Source organism: Diadema antillarum, unplaced genomic scaffold, assembly GCF_040938485.1.
Source record: "Diadema antillarum isolate AM-2024a unplaced genomic scaffold, OU_Dant_1.0 seq00000682_RagTag, whole genome shotgun sequence".
NCBI classification, from domain to species: domain Eukaryota; kingdom Metazoa; phylum Echinodermata; class Echinoidea; order Diadematoida; family Diadematidae; genus Diadema; species Diadema antillarum.
In genome coordinates this window covers 731434-749697 of record NW_027271587.1, presented here as the reverse complement: position 1 = coordinate 749697, position 18264 = coordinate 731434, and the positions used below count along the sequence as shown (strand labels likewise).

General features: G+C 40.7%; 1 protein-coding gene across 1 annotated transcript; it reads right to left on the bottom strand.

The window, feature by feature from the left end:
* Positions 1 to 913: 913 nt before the first annotated feature.
* Positions 914 to 3846, bottom strand: LOC139737124 (uncharacterized). Its single transcript, XM_071647801.1, has one exon. The coding sequence runs from the start codon at positions 3659 to 3661 to the stop codon at positions 1535 to 1537; it is 2127 nt and encodes a 708-aa protein (XP_071503902.1). The 5' UTR covers positions 3662 to 3846; the 3' UTR covers positions 914 to 1534.
* Positions 3847 to 18264: the final 14418 nt, after the last annotated feature.

The following is an 18264-nucleotide window of genomic DNA, read 5'->3' as shown; positions in this document are numbered from 1 at the left end:
ATGATTAGAGATTTGAACAAAGGCTGGAATGTCGTTTTACCTCAGTGCTCTTGGTGTCATGCGAGCATACCTTAGTCGTGCAAACACGATTGTATTATTATTATCATTATCATGATTATAATTATTATTATTGTTATTATTATTATTATTATTATTTAATTCGAGACTTCAGATGAGATGAATTATAACACAGAGACAAAACACAAATGAGAGAAAAAAAACTAGATTGTGACATAGAAAACAGGGCTGCCAGGGACAAGAAAAGGTAAACTTAATTACCATGACCCGCAGGGTCTTCTACCCCACACCCATACTCTATGTCAAAATCTGTACCTAAAATAACACTTTCATTGTATTAGTCACAGTGAATTAAACATGAAGTCATACAGGAACAAAATGGGGATATGAGGAGGGCGACATGATACATGTATGCTGTATTCATTGGGCCTAAATAACTATCACTCTCTGAAATGATATCAAAACTACAACTTAAACCTTCTTCAGAATTGCACTTTTAAGAACTTGTAACAGAGTACTTAGTATGTGAAACATCTCCAAATACAATGTCGATACTCTCATCTGAAGAGAGGCTTTCCCAGATTACTGGAAACCTATGGATTTGTCGTAACCGTTCGGTTCTGGCTTTGAGGAAAAGAAATCTGACATCGTGCTCTACATATCGTTCACGGAATAATATATTACATTGCACAGATTCACAGCGAATGAAATCATACAGCGTCTTCACAAAAAATGACATCATCAGATAAGACAGATACATGTACATGTATACATGTATATCATTTTCATATTCAGATACCGTCATTGTGAGCCCTTGTGTATGGAAATTGTTGTTAGCTCTTTTTTTTACACACACATATGTACGTATATTACGTGCTATTCTGATGCCCTTACATGTTATTTAAAAAAAAAAAAAAAAAAAGAAGTCAATTGATTGTGGGGGCGCTGTGGCATAGTGGATAAGACTACCGACTCCCGATCGGAGGAAACGAGTTCGAGTCCCACTCAGCGCTTACGTCTTTGGACAAGATGATTTTACCCACAATGTCCCTCTCGACCCAGGTGTATAAATGGGTACCTGGCAACGCTAGGGTAATAATGATAGCAGGACCCTCTTGTAGAACAGTGGCAACACTGAAGAGGCTACCCTGGGTAAATAACACCTTATTATTATTATCATTATTATTATTATTATCTATCTAGTTTGTTTCAGTCAAAAAGCCTCAATTTACTGATACAGATATTACGTGTCATTATCATTACAGAAGTGTAATCAAAATACATATTAGCACCAAATTGATGTATTTCTCTCGTCGAAGAGGGAAATTCACAAATTCACAAACTCCAAGGAGATTACATACTATGTCATGCAATACGAAGTTATCCGATAGATCATTGTTCAGTGAGTTATTCACATTGATATTGCTTTACTGCGAAAACAACAAAGATCATGCACTAAAAATCACACCAACTCGTTCACATCATGCTAGTCTCGTAGTAATTTTTGCAATCAGTGTTATTTCCGTGTGGTAGACTCCCCATGTTGTATGTGGGCGTATTGAGTTTTTTCGCCCTCAATGTAAACTGTGGACCGTTTTTCCGCGTCAGGTCCCAAGTCTAACTGTGCATAAACCAAACCTTCCACATTCCTACTCTTTCTCTCCTCAACAATCTTCTCACTCAGTCCAGCTTCGCGACACTCATCGCCCGATCTCGCTGCTATTTCTGCCACAATTTCGCCTTCAAGGTCCAGTTCATCGTCAAAGTCTGATGAAAAGAGTGAGTCATCCTCGTCCTCGTCATGCACGTCCTCATCGACGTGAGCTTTGGAAAGACCAGGGGACAAGTTGGCGTACACTGGGCCATCGTTCATATGATTCTTGGGAGTATTCGAAGGGTGTTCGGCACGACCGCCAGTATTCTCTACGTCCTTAAGTCGAAATTGCCACTCAGGAGGCGGGGGGTTAACCACTACCTCGATCTCCTTCAGCCTCATGGACGCCTTGCCACTGGCTGCAGACTCACTATTATTGAAACTCTCCCGATCTGACTTTTTGCGCGGCCTCTTCAGGGCAGCCACTAAGGATGGCGGGATCCAGCTTGGAACAGTCTTAGGGTAGCGTTTCGTCTTTATGAGGAATATAAGAAGAACAACAAGGGCAATTATCAGAAGTGACCCTATAATTGCCCCTGCTATTCCAGAGTTGTTATCATTTTTTTCAGGATTGCTGTTGCTAGAAACTTCATGTGTGTTGATGCCCCCTAAACCACCGCCATTACGCAATATAGAAACATTGATATCATTGTCTTTGTCGCTTGCAGTAGTCGCGTCAGCTCCAGTATCTGCCTCAATCTGAGCAGCATCTCGCCTCGTTGTAGGTTCAATCACCTTTCCCGAGGGCGTGGTTAACTTGTATGGGGTATTCTGCACATTGACGAACGTTTTTCCATCAGGTACGTTCGTTCCTGCTATGCCAGTCTTGTCCTCATTTTTCGTACCTGGTGTTACTGTGCGTCGTGTTGTCTGTCCCCTGGTCGAGCGGTCAGTAGCAGCTGGCCGAGCTGTATACACGGGAGGAAGCGGTGGTGCGATTTTTGGATCAGTAACGTCTGGCTGAGTGTTACTGGGAAGAACGTAAAGCACAGAGCGGGCCGTCAGTTTCTCGCCAGCATCCGTAACCACAATACAGCGAACCACAGAATTACTGTCATTTAATGTAGTTCTAATCACAGTTAATTCAGATTTGTCAGCAGACACCAAGAATCTATTTCTCGTTTCTCTGATCTTCGAAGCTCGGCTACCGTATCCAAAGACCCATCGACTGACAGGTCCGGCGGATGATCTACAACCGAATGTTGCACTGCTTCTTTCAGTTACGTTTTTTATTGCGGGGTTAATGAAGATGGTATGAGTTAAAGGGTTTGCAATGGTCGATATTTCAATGGCTGGTAACGGTATGATGGAACAATTTCGACTGCCTGGAACATATGTTTGTCCCTGACTACAGACAAATTTTTGGTTACGATCAGAATCGAGCAGGAGTCTGGTAAAGTAGATCGAACCATCCGAGTACCGCCCTTGTGTCACAATCTTACTTCTCGACGTTTCATTCCACCAATTTAGAGCTTCGTAATTTACCTGGGGATGCATCTGCTGAGCACAAACAAACGTGACCCGCTGACCCACAGTTGGAATGGGTGGATTTATTTCACAGGTCGGGATTGGGATTGGGACATGAACTGTCAGTCTACCGGCTGCTGACTCAAGAAATCGTCCCGAAGCAGTTACCTGACAAAAGTACATCCCAGCATCTTCATATTGCACGTCCTGTATCTTTAGGTCATGTTCACCCATCCTCGGATCTCCCACAATACTGAAACGTTCTGGGTCAGCATTAGCCAGCACGATGTGACCTAGGATGCTGATATCTTTCAGTGTATTGCGACTATCCACCTTCTTCCATGTTACTCGCAATGTAGACGGCTGATCCCCTGCATCCAGGTATAAATCACATCTCATATAGATAGTGTCCCCCGCGTACGCCGACACAGTATCGGGCTGGTTTCTGAATGACAAACTCAACACCATTGACGTCATGGAGTAACAAGTCAAAAGTAGACAGAGAAAACTTGACTGTTCCATGTCGAGGCTATATCCTATAGATCCGGTAATTTGTCCAAATGAGGCGCAGACACAATTGTCAATGCATGATTGTTCTTAATTGTGGGAAGATACGACATACAACGGATTACAGTTCATCCCGACAACTGTCTAACCGCTCTTGTTCACTGGCAAAACACCACATAGGGCGATAGATGTACGATGACAGAGCCGTTCCACCGTCGAATGAGCACTACGCGAGGGTAACACAGTGAGTCAGTGCATACAACGTCGGCTGGGACAAATGTAATACTGCCCTCTATCAGACTGTCATAATTACCAAGTATGAAGACAATGTAAGAGTATCGCTGAACCCGAACATGTGTAACTATGATGGGGAAGTATCACAAAGAAGATGAAGAAAAGAAAAGAATTCAGACGCTCACTCATGATTTGATCGCATTTGCATGCCAAGAAAGTTATTAGATGTTCGTGGGGACGTGTGGGAGCGTCAACTTGAATTGAAGTGGCTTTAGCAATTGACTTGACCCTATTCATGTTTCAGAAAGGCATGCAGAGATAATGCGAAATTCAATCGTTTTTCATTCATTACTTAGGTAAAGTCGGGTTTTGTTTTGGTTTTTTTCCTTTAGCCTCTTTCACAGTTGGTCTGCGACCAGTTTGCGACCACCTGCAACAGTTTTTCTTTTCTTTTGTTTTTAGGGTGTTGCATGACCGATCGCTTGGGGTTGTGAGACCACTCGCATTCGTTGTAGGAGGTCGCACGAACCTGGAGCGGTCGTGACTGGGATCAAAATCCAGAGGCGACCAGATGCGATCGATTCACTGATATTAGGTCGTGCGTTTGTCGTACGAGTGTTGCACAACAGTGCATGACTTGATGCGAGTTTTCACGACTCAGTAGTCGTATGTGGTCGGCTGGAGGTTGTGCTACAATTGTACGTGGGCTAGTGACTCATAGCGACCAGTCTTGTGAGTGGATGCGATTGTTCTAAAACCATAAGACTGCTGCATGACCGTTCGCAACACACCATGCAACGTTGTACCACCATTGCACGACTGCATGAGATCGCCTAATTCCTCGGGGTAGGCCCATAGGAGACTTGTGGAGATGAGCTTCAGAATGTTTTCAGCCTTTTATGAAGTAGGATGAATACTGCTGCTGCTCTTCCGATACTTTGTTTTCATAATACTGTTCTATCTTCCTCTTCATAATAGCTAATTATTACTTTTTATTTACTTTGTGAACCTATTACGTAACTTGTACGGACTTGTTGAAAACGAGCTCTTTACATGAAAGCGGGTTTTGTTTTGTTTCGGTTTTTTTTTTTTTATTCCCGTGCTTCAATAAATAAATACGGCAACGATATAATCAGGACTTAGTGCTCACAGAAAAGAGAAGAGGCCTCCCTCAGCAGTTCTCTCTCCCTCTCTCTCTCTCTCTCTTTCTCTCTCTCTCTCTTTCAATGTGCTGGCAAAAAAGAAAACCCAGATAATTTGTGTGCTTTGAAAGCAGCAAATCAAAATCCAATGTAAGAATTACGGTACACTTTTATCAAGAAAAAGTACACAAATCATAATCTGCAAAAAAAAAAAAACAAACGCTTGATTGATAAGTATTACGTCAAATAAAAAGACAAGAAACTAACATACGCAAATATGCGCATTATGAAAGAATATTATAATTTTGAGAGGACTTTAGTTTCAATAGACTATTTGTGCAACTATGTGTACAACAGTACTGTGAGTTCTTTCCGAAACTATTCTGAGAAAATTCTAGTACATGTATTTATTCAAAACATTCATTTTAGTATTCATTCATCGAAACACAGCTTGCCATTTTTTTTGAAATGTGAAACTTCTTGTCTATTAGAGAAAGCGGTGTACGATTTCAAAGCGTACAGGAATGTTAGACAATGCTATTGTAATGCTTTCAAACCCAGACATGTGATAGCATTGATTACGAAGAGTGTGGCCACTCGGTCTATAACACCTCCCTGTTGTACCCTACGCTACTTGCACAACGACTCACACCGGTCTCATTCAATCGCACGAGCGATTGCATAGTCTCACGGCCAGTCGCTCGACCATGCGATCGGTCGTGCGACTATTGTGATAGGCGTCAAGCCACTCGCAATCGCTTGTGCAACACGCGCATGTGAACGCACAACCAGTCGCACGAGCATAAATTATGTGAGCAAATGCGACTGTTAGGCGTGCAACGGTCTCTTCTAGTCGCTTCTTTTGTACGACAGCTGTATCATTTTGCTAAAGCCTTTTTGCGATCTTATGAGATCGATGGCGATAGAAGTCTGTTGCAGCCTGTCATGAAAATTAATGGTCGCAAGCGATCACACCACTTGAGAAGGGGCTGTAAGAACAATTAACCTACATTGAAACCGATACCAGACATTTTTTTTTAATGAGTAAATACTCACGAATGATTCTCATTCGATATTTATATAGAATACTAATATTTGCGGAAGTAACTAAATAAATCTTAAGGACGTTGTATAATAATTTTAGAATGATGAATTCATTGTTGATCAGCGCAATTACTCACTGCAGTTGCTCATGAAAATCACAAATATTATTGGAAATTATGGTGTAAACGTGGAAGAAAACTTATTGGCCATGTCTTTTTTTTTAATTCAATCTGATTTTCTTAAAAGCATAAATCTGACAAGTATCTAATGATATCACGCATAACGTGAAACCACCTGATCCTCCTCCCCTCTCCCCCGACTCTCGATTATACAAGGACGCAATTCAAAGCTTACGTTAAAATGGATCTCATCACATCACTGTCCTGTTAATAAAGACGATCTGTAATATCTCCTTAGGCTTGATCACAAACATGTCTCCAAATTCACTGCGTATTAGCACACATAATTAAAAACATGGACATACAGGAGCCGCAGCTAGAAAGAGAGCGACATATGAAAGAGAATGTGAGAGAGAGAGAGAGAGAGAGAGAGAGAGAGAGAGAGGTATAAAAGATGTATTCAAAACATGTAATGCCACGATGAGTGTTATTGTAAAAAGCGGACTCTTCTTCTGTTGCTGGGATACGGACAGCATCATTCAGAATTACCCGCAGCCTTTAAAACCACTGGATATATCTGCAGATGAGAGGGATGGGCGAACGTCATAGTAGGCGGTTCAGAGTAGTAAGAGAAACGTTTTATAGCCGAGCTATTCGCTTCTCTCTCAGTGTGACTTTGATCCTCCATCAAACAGCCTAGGTCAGTCGTATACTTCATCAGATCTCTTGATTTGCCTTTATAAAGGTTGCAGAGCCAGTCTGACTCGCTTTCCGCCGAAGAGCGTCTGATATAAAGTTTAATTACTCGGCAGGAGTTAAGCGCTGTCTACCTAGAGTCCAGGAGGTAAGAGATATATTTCCCGTTTGCTTGTAATGATGATTAAGCTGAAAGGATGGGGCGGCATCATTGTGACATTCAACGATATCACAATGATGCATTTTGTTTGTAACAATCGTACAATATTTTCTGAACTGTATAACCACATAATAATCATATTTACCTCGAACTATTAATCATTGTCATTGGAACAAATTACTTTCAAGGACAAACTTGGCGTCTCGAAGGCAGGCACTTTGATCACTTTGTTTTACCAGTATTCGATGTTTGCCCAAAGTGAAATACATGTATGTAGGGACGACTTTAACAATGAATAATACCGTAGATAACACTTGATTGCTAGCTGTTGATGCCTTAAATGAGAGTGATTAAAAGTACGAGTTCATGAAATTTGTCATCACGAAGACACAGAAATTGGACCTTCCATAGATCAGCGGTGGCCCCGCACTTAGTTGCCACGGCTGGTAGATACATTTTTTTTTCTGATAATTTTGACCGCTTTTAACTAATTGACTTTGTTGTGTGTATTTCGTGATGGATTTTTCTTTTCTTCATATCAGTTTTCTGATGCTAGAGCACTGTATTCAGTCAGTGACTCAATCGTTATCATACTCTTATCATTATCATTCATCTTGCAAAATGATTAATTTACTTTTCTTTCGTAGCTTATATGCACATAATCTTCAGTTCCTCCTATTCCTCTCGCCTTTTTGTACCCATGCTATAGTATGTGTTTTACTGCCTCTTTTGTTTTAACAGTGTCTTGCTTGTGACAATTTGCACTTGTGTCATGTACCATCACTGCTCGCACTTATTAAATTTTGGGTCATGCACGGTAAGTTACCCATCACTACGCAGACCAGAAAGAGCGTTTCAATGATAGTTTGATACTCAAAACGTAATAACACGTGTACACGTCACTAGCCGTCCTAATACACATCATGAAAACATTGATTGCTTTGGGGGTAATCGTGTGTCTGTCAATTCCGATCTTCCTTTGTACTTTACTTTATTGAATTTTATCAAACCACAAACGAAATCAATGAAAGGCATGATAATAAAGTAGAAATCACAAAAAAATCAAAGCACTATATTGCCCAAGGAACATGTACGGAAAATTAGGATTTGATTTAGAATAGACAATTGAATAAGGCTAGTTTTCCTAAGGTTAGTTAGTCTGAAAATAAAATGAGGTTCATTAGTCCAAAAATGAAAAAGGGTTCATTATTTCGAATGTCCGTTTATATGAAAGTGAAAAACAGGCTTGTAATTTCGAATGTTCGTTAATCCGATTATGCAATAAGGTTCGTAAGCCTAAAGATGAAATAAGGTTCGTCAGTCCAAAAATAAAATAACCTTCGTTAATCCGGAAGTGAAAAAAGGTTCGTCATTGAAAATGAAATAAACTTCTTTATTGACAAAATACGGTGATGCAATTAAAAAATTGTACAGGTATTACGCAATTTAAACATTTTCGGACAAAATAAGTATTGCGTCAAGAGATTGTTTAGGTCAATAATCCTGGTTTTGATTTTATCTGAGCATTTGCTGTCTGAGCAAATGGATTTAGATAACAAAGACTGTAATAGAAATAATAAAGTTGATAATGACTGAATAATATAGGTTTTCCCGCCCAATTTCATCAGATTTGCATTCGATGCGGTCATTCAAGTTCGAGTGAATTTGAATGAACACCGAGATCGACGTTCAAAAGGGTAACTAGTTCATTCAATTTAATTTCATCAGCATGCGTTTTCATGAGTTTCTCACACAGGGGCGTAAAAAGGGTATTCAAATTAAAAATGCAAGTGCAACGCATTCAGATTCGCATCAGCACCGCCGTGGAGAGCGTTAAGGTATTCAAATTCACGATGAGGCAAACAATTACCAAGTATGGGCAGTCTTTTTTGTTGCCTGCCTTTATTCTTTGTAGTTACTCAGCTGTTTGAATAGGCGAACTTGATATACCTTGAAATGTGATTTTTTTTTTTTTTACTCATACTAGCTAATAACGCGTATAGAGATAACCCCACTTTCAAACACATATACATTTACACTTTATTCATACACGATTTTAGCCGCTGCTACATTACAGAGTACGTGTGAACATCTCGAATACGGACAGAATTAGTGGGTGAAGCATGACCTTGACAACCAGCAAAACTAGCAATATAACCCTTTGGTGAAATAGGTCTATCTACAGCTGATCCGACTGCGGCAACTTATGGTACGGACATGGGGAATTAAGGAATGGAATCAAAATGGATCAATATGGATTTGGACGTATAGGACCAGTAAGATATTCTTGGTTATGACTATTTCCTAAATGTTACATCCATACTGTAGTGTTAGGGATGAATTGAAAGTGAAAAAAGGTCGACAGGAAAGAAATGCATACAATACAATTAAGATGATTAAATGAGACTTTGAAATGAAAATGAAATTGTATCATCCTACATGACAGTGAAAAAAAAGACCAGTAGAAGTTGTGTGTTTTGATGGAATTCGAACGTCCAAAGTGCGAAGATGTGTTCCTGTAAATGAAATTGGAAACTGGTATTTGGCACGAATTTGAACGTTAAATTGAATGAATATCTCTCTAAATTGAATAAAATGAAATCTAAAAAAATGACCTGAAATGAAATTGAATACTCAAAGAATTAAAATGAATCGTGAGAGTAGAGCAGTGACCAAAATCTCTTGAATTTGAATGCCTTTTCATTAATTCGAGTGCAAATCTGATGAAATCGGGCAGGAAACCTATAATAAAAATGATAATAAAGTAATAGATATGATTAAAAAGAATATTGATGGCAGTAATGCCCATCTCATCCATCCCCACCGCCACTGATTCATATAACCTTTCAGCTGATGCAAGTATACTTTTGACAAGGGGGTTCTTGAACTATCAACGGAATAACGAACCTTCAAAATATGAAACCTTTGGAATAACGAACATCGCCCAGAATATAGGAAGCCTGAATAAAAGTAGGCCTCCTTTATAAATAAAAGTCGTAATCGGATTTCCACTTAAAAGAGAAAAAAGAAAGAAAAGAAAGAATGAATGGCAAATTTAAAACTGTATAGCACTCAGCCGGGAACCCGTGCAAGTACTTATATCTCCAGAACCCTTCCGCCATACCCCATTTGGATGACTTTTTAGGCCAAAATGTTGTATAATATGACGACTGGGAACCATTGTTTGCACTTTTGGCATTTTTCAGTTGTTGCAACAGAATTCACCTTGTGCCACGACAGGTTATGAGTAGAAGTCTCCAAAACACTGGGTCGTGATCAATGTAGTAGACAAGAAATATGACATGCCATCCTGTAAAAGTCCGAACAATGTCTGTCAATGAAAACTTTTGTTACCTAATTTTTAACCCACTGATCTCTATGTGATGTCTCCATAGAGATCAGTGGAATAACCCCCCCCCCCCCAACACAAAAAACACAAAAAACAACAACTTTCATAGCAAGTTTGAATAATATCCTACAAGAAATGTGGCTGATAGAGCACATACAAGAAATGTGACATGACATCCAAGTCGGAACACTGGGGGCGCTGTCACCCTTAAACTGTTGTGTCCTATACATGTAGAACAACCTTTACACTTCCATAGCAAGTCTAGATGAAATCCGTTTAGTAATGATCAAGTTATTGCAGAAATAAGCATTCTTGCAAATTTTGACCTGGTCATATGCAGGGTGACCTTCGATTCTTTAGAAGGTGGAACAGTTGGCGCAGCATTGCCAATAGGTAGGTGTCTTACTTAGATTTGACTATGGTACATTTGCATACCAAATTTGAAAAAAAATGGTCAAGAAACACGGCCCGTAACGTGCACACAAGCAGACCCTGAAAATCTTAACTTTGTGTGTATAAAGACTGAATGGGCGAGGTCTCAAATACCAAAAACGACAGACGACTTTAATGCACCTTCATGCCAAATGTGAAGATAATCGAAGAGCTGCAGCTGGTAGAGCGCTCACAAGAATCTTCTGCATCGGACGCGGCGGCGGCGGCGGCGCGGCGCGGCGCAACGATGCCAAATCCATAGTAATCATCCAAACTCTGATACAACATGTAATATCACAGTCTGATCAAAGTCATTGTCATAGTGTTTATGAATATAATCCTATTTGATTTCAAACACTGTAAGTAATTATGTCGGTCACAACTAGGGGCTTCCAAAATAAGAAGAAAGATGATTCAATTGATTATATAGTGAGTCAGATGCATTGCTATATATTATGTTAGTGCATAAATTAACTTTTGTTATAAATAAGCTGCCCCCTCCCCCGTTATGGCTGAAATAGACATCGACATAAAAAACAACACCCAAACCAAATATATCTAAACCAAGAATATAACGTTACTGTATTTAAACGGGAGTCAGTGCACAAAATGTATGGTGCATGTTTAAAAACAGCAACTGTAACTTGTGATACTCGTTATTCTTTGGATAAAAGAATATCTTCAACGATACAGACTGATAAACACTAAAAGGTCGATATAGGGGTATTATCTAATTTGAGCAAAAAACACGCGTGGGCGGAGGTTGATATGTGAGTGAATAAGCGTGCGGCGTACAACTTTTTCAGGCGAGCCTTTTTACCTTGAGACTGAAAGCCCAGAAAGTCGATTTCTAGACAAATTAGTGTTATAGTGCATGCTCTTCAAAGGCCCCTTTTCAATGGGGTGCAGTTTTGTCTTTTTTTTTCATGCATCTACGAAATGTTAAGTTAAAAAGGCTCTGGGAGTTCAAGACCCAACATTTTATACAAGATTTTCCACAACAATGTCTGAACGTAGGTTTGTCTGTGTACAATCACTACAGGTTCGGCACTTTCATTTCTTTGCGAAAGGTGTATGGATGCCTATTGGTGTGCTATAAATATGTGAAACACATCCTATAATCAAAATCATTGGCTGAGAGCGTACACGTGACCACGCATTGATTTTGCCCAGCACGTAATTTTGATCATGACTGGTCATTAAGATTTGTGAAGGAAAATGACCAGTTATTAGCACTTTCACATCACGATGGTGACTGGAGGAGATTTCATCATTTTATTTACTCACGAAAATGACTGCCACGATCGGAATTCAAAACGATTGCATTTGATATTTTTCGACGGCAAGGATTTGCTTAATCATTTTATCAAACAAAATAGTACACATTATTTTGTTCGGGCATTTTAGACTTGTAGGTATATTAATGCCCTCCTGAATAAGGCCAATTTCATAGGTGATATGCTGACAAGGCGGTCTGACATTAGTTTAGAACATGATGCAAAGATATGCAAAGTTTCTATTTTCCCTGGCTGCTCAAATTTATCTGATATTTCTTACCCCACCTAGACAAATTAACACTTGTATTCAGCGTATATTAGCAATCGAGCTCATCACAAACTTTACAATTTAGTGCGAAAGGTTATTAACAATAAACGTTGCCACTCAGTCCATTGAGACTCAGATCTAACCAAGTCAAGATTCTTCCCATGGACCGCCAGTGTTTGAATGTTGGATGACCATTCCCATGAACACTCATTACGTAAATCTTTGTTTGTCTCTCTTTGTAGTTGATGATTAAAACGACTCTTAGTTTTAATTGTTTGCCAGAGGTCATCGCACTTAAAAAGAGTAGATATCTTAGAACACAATGTCTCGAGAGAGGAGAGCAGAATCAAGACAGACGTTTACCTCTGGGTTTATGTGATATCGTCTTTTGATATCGGGCCTACACGAGCGTGGTGTACGAGTGTATGTCATTGAGCAGAATCAAGACAAACGTGCACCTCTGTGTCTGTGTGATGTTGTCTTCTCTGGCAGCAACATCAGAAGATTGGCATAACGATTAATTGAAAATTTTGACAATTTTACAATCCCCAAACTGCCGTTTGTAGCTATATTTTTCGCTTTGGAAATTAAGGGGGCGCACCGGGCGTAACTGCTGGCAATTACTGGCAGAAACATCAGGAGAATGGCATAACGATTAAATGCGAGAGACCGGAGCGAGCGAGTTTGAAAATTTTGACGTTTTACAGTCCAAAAACTGCCATTTGTAGCTATATTTTTTCGCTCTGGAAATAAAGAGGGGAGGGGGCACCCAGTGCGCCCCCCTGGATTTGCCACTGGTAGTCAAGGGTGTCTGTTTATGTTCATGATTGGGGGAGGTATGACCAGCGAGGGGGCGTCGAAGTGAATAAGCGGGGAAAGGATGTCCAAAATCTGCACTTTAGAGCATCCACTAATTGTTGTGTTCGTGTGTGTGTCTGTTTTATATACATGTACATTGAAAAGTTAGGAAAAAGCCCAGGTCAAGTCTTATTATTGGCAATGCAAGGCATTTTAATATAGACTAGTATGTAAAGCAACCCTGCAAAATCAATGATCTAGCTTTGATCATAACGACGCGTAAGAAGGTACAAAGGTCTACATTCTATACATCACATTGCGCAACATTGCAGCGACTCTTGGCCGTTCGGATGTTCTGAGTACACTGCGCACATCCTGCTTATATTCAGAATGCCAACCAGGAATCACGCTGAAACACAATCTTTTGTCGGCTCCGGGCTTTTTGAAAAATGTTTCACACTATATGCCTCTTTAATTATGGTTAAAAGAAATATAAAAAAAAGCCACCCATTTCTTGATCACCGATTTGAAAAGCAGCTTACTAACCCTTCATTTACCATTTTGGTAAGGTTTTTTTTTTTAACCGGCGGATTGAAGGGGGGGCACGTGCCCCCCCCCCCCCCCCCGTGCGCCCCCCTAGTTACGCCACTGGGGGGGGGGGGGTTCAATTATGGCGATGTAGTTTTTGTTATGTTTGTTTGTTTGTTTGTTTGTTTGTTTTTGTACATAATTTGCAGATGGTCCTGAGTTGCTCGCGTCATAGCATGTTTACATGTAGGCCTATACTATTTGACGTTGTCAACGTCTGGACCATGACCATACCTTATGTCGACATTACTTTCTTCGCGAGCGAGCGTAGCGAGCGCTTGCTCGAGAAAATTATGTATACATTATCCTACAAGATAGAATACTGTTCAGCTCTGTTACCTTTTCGAAAGCGGGCGTACGAACGTCATGCAATATGCCAAAATTGATACAATCACATTTCTGCTTCCTCCATTTCCCCCCCCCCCCCCAAATTTCAGGGGGGGGGGGATGATTGTACAGGCCATCCCCCCATCCCCCCCCCCCCCGGAATTTACGCCCATGCCTATACATCCAATCTTCTAACGTTTCAATTTAGTGTCACGTAATCTAATTTGAAGCATGCCAGTAAAATCTGTAAGATACAGTTTTCCTTTAAAATGAATATTTCAACCTCAAACTGCATGCCCACACTTAACGCATGGCATATTTTAAGGCTTTTTTAAGCTTTTCAACTATGACCCCGTTTACAGTGCGGGGCTGGGCCTCATTTTGTCCGTTTAATTTTAATTCAAACCTTTCAATATTTTGTCGTAGTGGCGCTCTGCTTGTAAACAAACGCAATTTGGTATAGTTTGGTTTTCAGACCCTTTGCCAACTGGATTCCGTGGTGACGAAGTCGCCGTTCGGGCAAAGGCCTTTGCCGAAGGAAAAATCCTTTGCAGGACAAAACCACCTTAATATACTAATTTTCGACGTTGAGGGGGTTAATATCCTGAATAACGAAATAGTGCGGCAGAGGGTTTGGAAGTCAGACTAAAATTGGCCGCGCATTTGGCCCAGTTTACGTTTACACTGAGAAAAGGCCGGGCTCGGCCGCGGCCGAGACCACCTCTAGAGCGAGGCCAAATGCGAGGCCAATTTTGGCCTCGCATTTGGCCTTTTGCGCGTTTACACTGAAGCGGGGCTGGGCCGAGCCGCGGCCGAGCCCGGCCTCGATTGCGCGGCCGAGCCCCGCAATTTTGTCCGTTTACACTGCTGGGCTCGGCCGCGTTTTTAATTCAAACCTTTCAATATTTTGTCGTAGTGGCGCTCTGCTTGTAAACAAACGCAATTTGGTATTGTCTGGTTTTCAGACCCTTTGCCAACTGAATACCGTGGCAACGAAGTCGCCGTTCGGGCAAAGGCCTTTGTCGAAGGAAAAAATCCTTTGCAGGACATAACCACCTTAAACTATGCTAGTTTTCGACGTTGAGGGGGTTAATAACCTGATTAGCGAAATAGTACAGGCAGAGGGTTCGGAAGCCAGACTAAAATTGGCCGTGCATTTGGCCCAGTTTGCGTTTACACTGAGAAAAGGCAGGGCTCGGCCGCGGCTCGGCCGCGGCCGAGACCATCTCCAGAGCGAGGCCAAATGCGAGGCCAATTTTGGCCTCGCATTTTGCCTTTTGCGCGTATACACTGAAGCGGGGCTGAGCCGGGCCGCGGCCGCCGAGCCTCGCACTGTAAACGGGGTCTAATAAGCTTTATTATCCGAAAAGCCATGGTAATCATTTGCCTGTTGTAGGACCTACAGTACGTTTACTTCTTTCCCGGTAGAATTGCTGTCCTTGCCTCGTCTTGTTTGCCGTCTTGGCTTACGTAACTCTCTGCGATTTCATACTCTAAATTAGACAATCTGAGAGATGGACAGCCGGGCCCTTTTATTAAAAGTAGTGCCTACATTGTGAACTTGAATTGTCAATAATTTTTCAGTTTCCTGAATTCCCGAAAGAGAGTCCAAATTTAAGTGATTTCGGAAAGTCTCATACAGTCTTCAGAAAAGAGAAGCTACGATACGAAGGGATGTGTGATATGATATGGCAAACACTTGTCAAGTTTTATCTGGGTCCATCAATATTTGTTCAGTGTGTTCGTTTTTACCAAACGTGATTATTCTGCCAAACTTACAAGTCAATTACATAATAATGGTTTCATATCAAAAAGTTTGTGATGTCAACATACTATTGTATTCATGAGCTTTGAGCTTCTAAGCAATAGTTTGTATAAAAATGAAGAGAAGTTTAAACCACGTTGATTCGGAATGTCTCGTACTTTATTTTTCACTTGAACAAAGTTGTCTGTAAATTCTCTTAGCTTGACTGAGGAATAGTTTTTGTTATAAGCATTAAACTTTCGAGTGCATCTTACATATCGATCGCAAGATGACATTGATAATTTTACAATTGCATTTCGTGAAAATGCGATGATGGTAAAACTCAGTCCTCGTGCATTATGAGAATTATCCATGCCCATAAACACGCGTCAAGCGCTTGGATTTTCTCTTCTATTGTAAAAGCAGTGCTATAATGGCGAATTGAATGAAGCATTTACTTGTCATACTAAGATGTCACTGAACAGTACAGTTGCTCTTTGCAATTATGTGCAAAATGAATAAGATATTATGTGAATCTGATTGACTTGGTTGAGAATCCACCCTAAACACTTCGGTATCTCTAGAGACAAGAATCCTAATCAGATCACCTTGCTAGGATTTACATTGGGGGAAGTAGGGGCTATGATACAGTGTTATTCGGAACATACTTTTTTGACTTTCCTTTTAACTAGCATGATTGTTTCCAGATTCAGATACTAAGTATATTATCTGAAATGTTTTTCTTCAAACCTTGTAAGGTTTTACGGCAAGCACTAGACATCACAATAATACAATGACTCTTTTTTTTTTAACATGCGAACTGCTAATTTGGTACAACCTCAAGATCTGTCATCATATCTAGATAAATGAACAATACACATAGTATACATGGTTCATGAAGAGATTCATACATAGCAACTGTCATAGTTATGATCGTACAAAAGCTACATTGGTAATCGCTCACGCAACTCATCAGTAGAAAACTTCATTGAAGTCGTTGTTACAAGTCAGACAGCTCGTTGGAAATCTTGGAATCCGATATTTCCAAAAACCTGATGAGACCCACTCCGAGCGTTATTTCGAAGCATGACGTGTAGGCCTATTACAAGGTTCGCCGAACATGTCGAAGGAAACTTTGTTAACATTGCAACGCATACGTTCGAGACTTACGTGCACCGAAAAAGCGACTTGCTGGCTCCTTGTTGGTGACGAAAAGGTGATTTTTCTTCTTGGCGAATTGTTGAAAGGTCGTCAACGCGCCTGTACGAATTGTTACCAAAATTTACAGAAAAATGCACACACTTTCCCAACCCTTAATGTCCTAGTTCTGACAAGGACAACTGAAGTATAGAGTTGATTTAGCAAGTCACCTTCCCCTCTGAACGAAGGGATTACGCGAGTTACTGCAAATCACCTTTAGGTCGTACGCCACAATAAGCGGCGAATACACATTTTCTTTGTTAGCTTTTCTTTCTGACTTTACATAGTTTAAAAAAAAAAAACCGAACAAACAAATTACAACGACTCTTCGGAGTTTACCATAGCGTTTGGCAAGTACTACAATGCGAATGAAAAAAAAAGGAAGGTAATCCAACTTTGGAAAGTAACTATTTCATAAGATAGTTTAATATAAAAATATTGCCAGCAATGGAGAGCGCAATGTTGGTTGTGAGAAAAGGGGAACTCTACCCCTTTCCATTGATACCTAATTATGTTGACAAATGTCATGCATGACTGAGCACATGAACTTAAAGCCCCTGTCACACTTTGCCGGATAAGGCAAACGCAGGAGAAACGAATGTCGAATTTTGGCATCCGTTGATATCCGTTAAAATGCGTCTCATGTCCTTTTCTATCCTTTGGATGGACGTTTGTCTCCAGTAATTGCCGTAAGAGCGGCCAGAAAACTTTTTTTTCTCGCCAAAAACGGATTGCCCGATCTGACCCTTGTTCGAAAGTTGTACGTCTTTTACTGTATCTGTACTGTACTTTGTTGTTTTCACGCGTTTCCATCCGCTAGGCCTCCTGTAGAGTCCGTTGCTGCTGGAGATGAAACGGATGGAACGGCCATGTACAGCACATCAAACGCATAGCACGGCGTAGCCACAGGACGACTACCGGGTAAAATGCATGTAATTACGGATGACAAACGGACAGGACGGTCATAAGTGATGATCACAGCATATCTACAGGATATCTACAGCACATCCACAGTATATGAACAGGATATGAAGCTGATCGCTAACGAATATGTACCGGCCTTCCTGCAACTGACTCCTACAGGGACATGTCGTTCTCTGACTTTCGATGTACGTCTCATGCGTCAACCATTTGTTCCTCGTACGTTTTGTCCTGTGGGCATGCGGTTCATACTCATTCTCATGCCTTTGTGAATGTCCCACTGTTCCACAAACGATCCAGGTGAGTTGTTTGTTCGTTT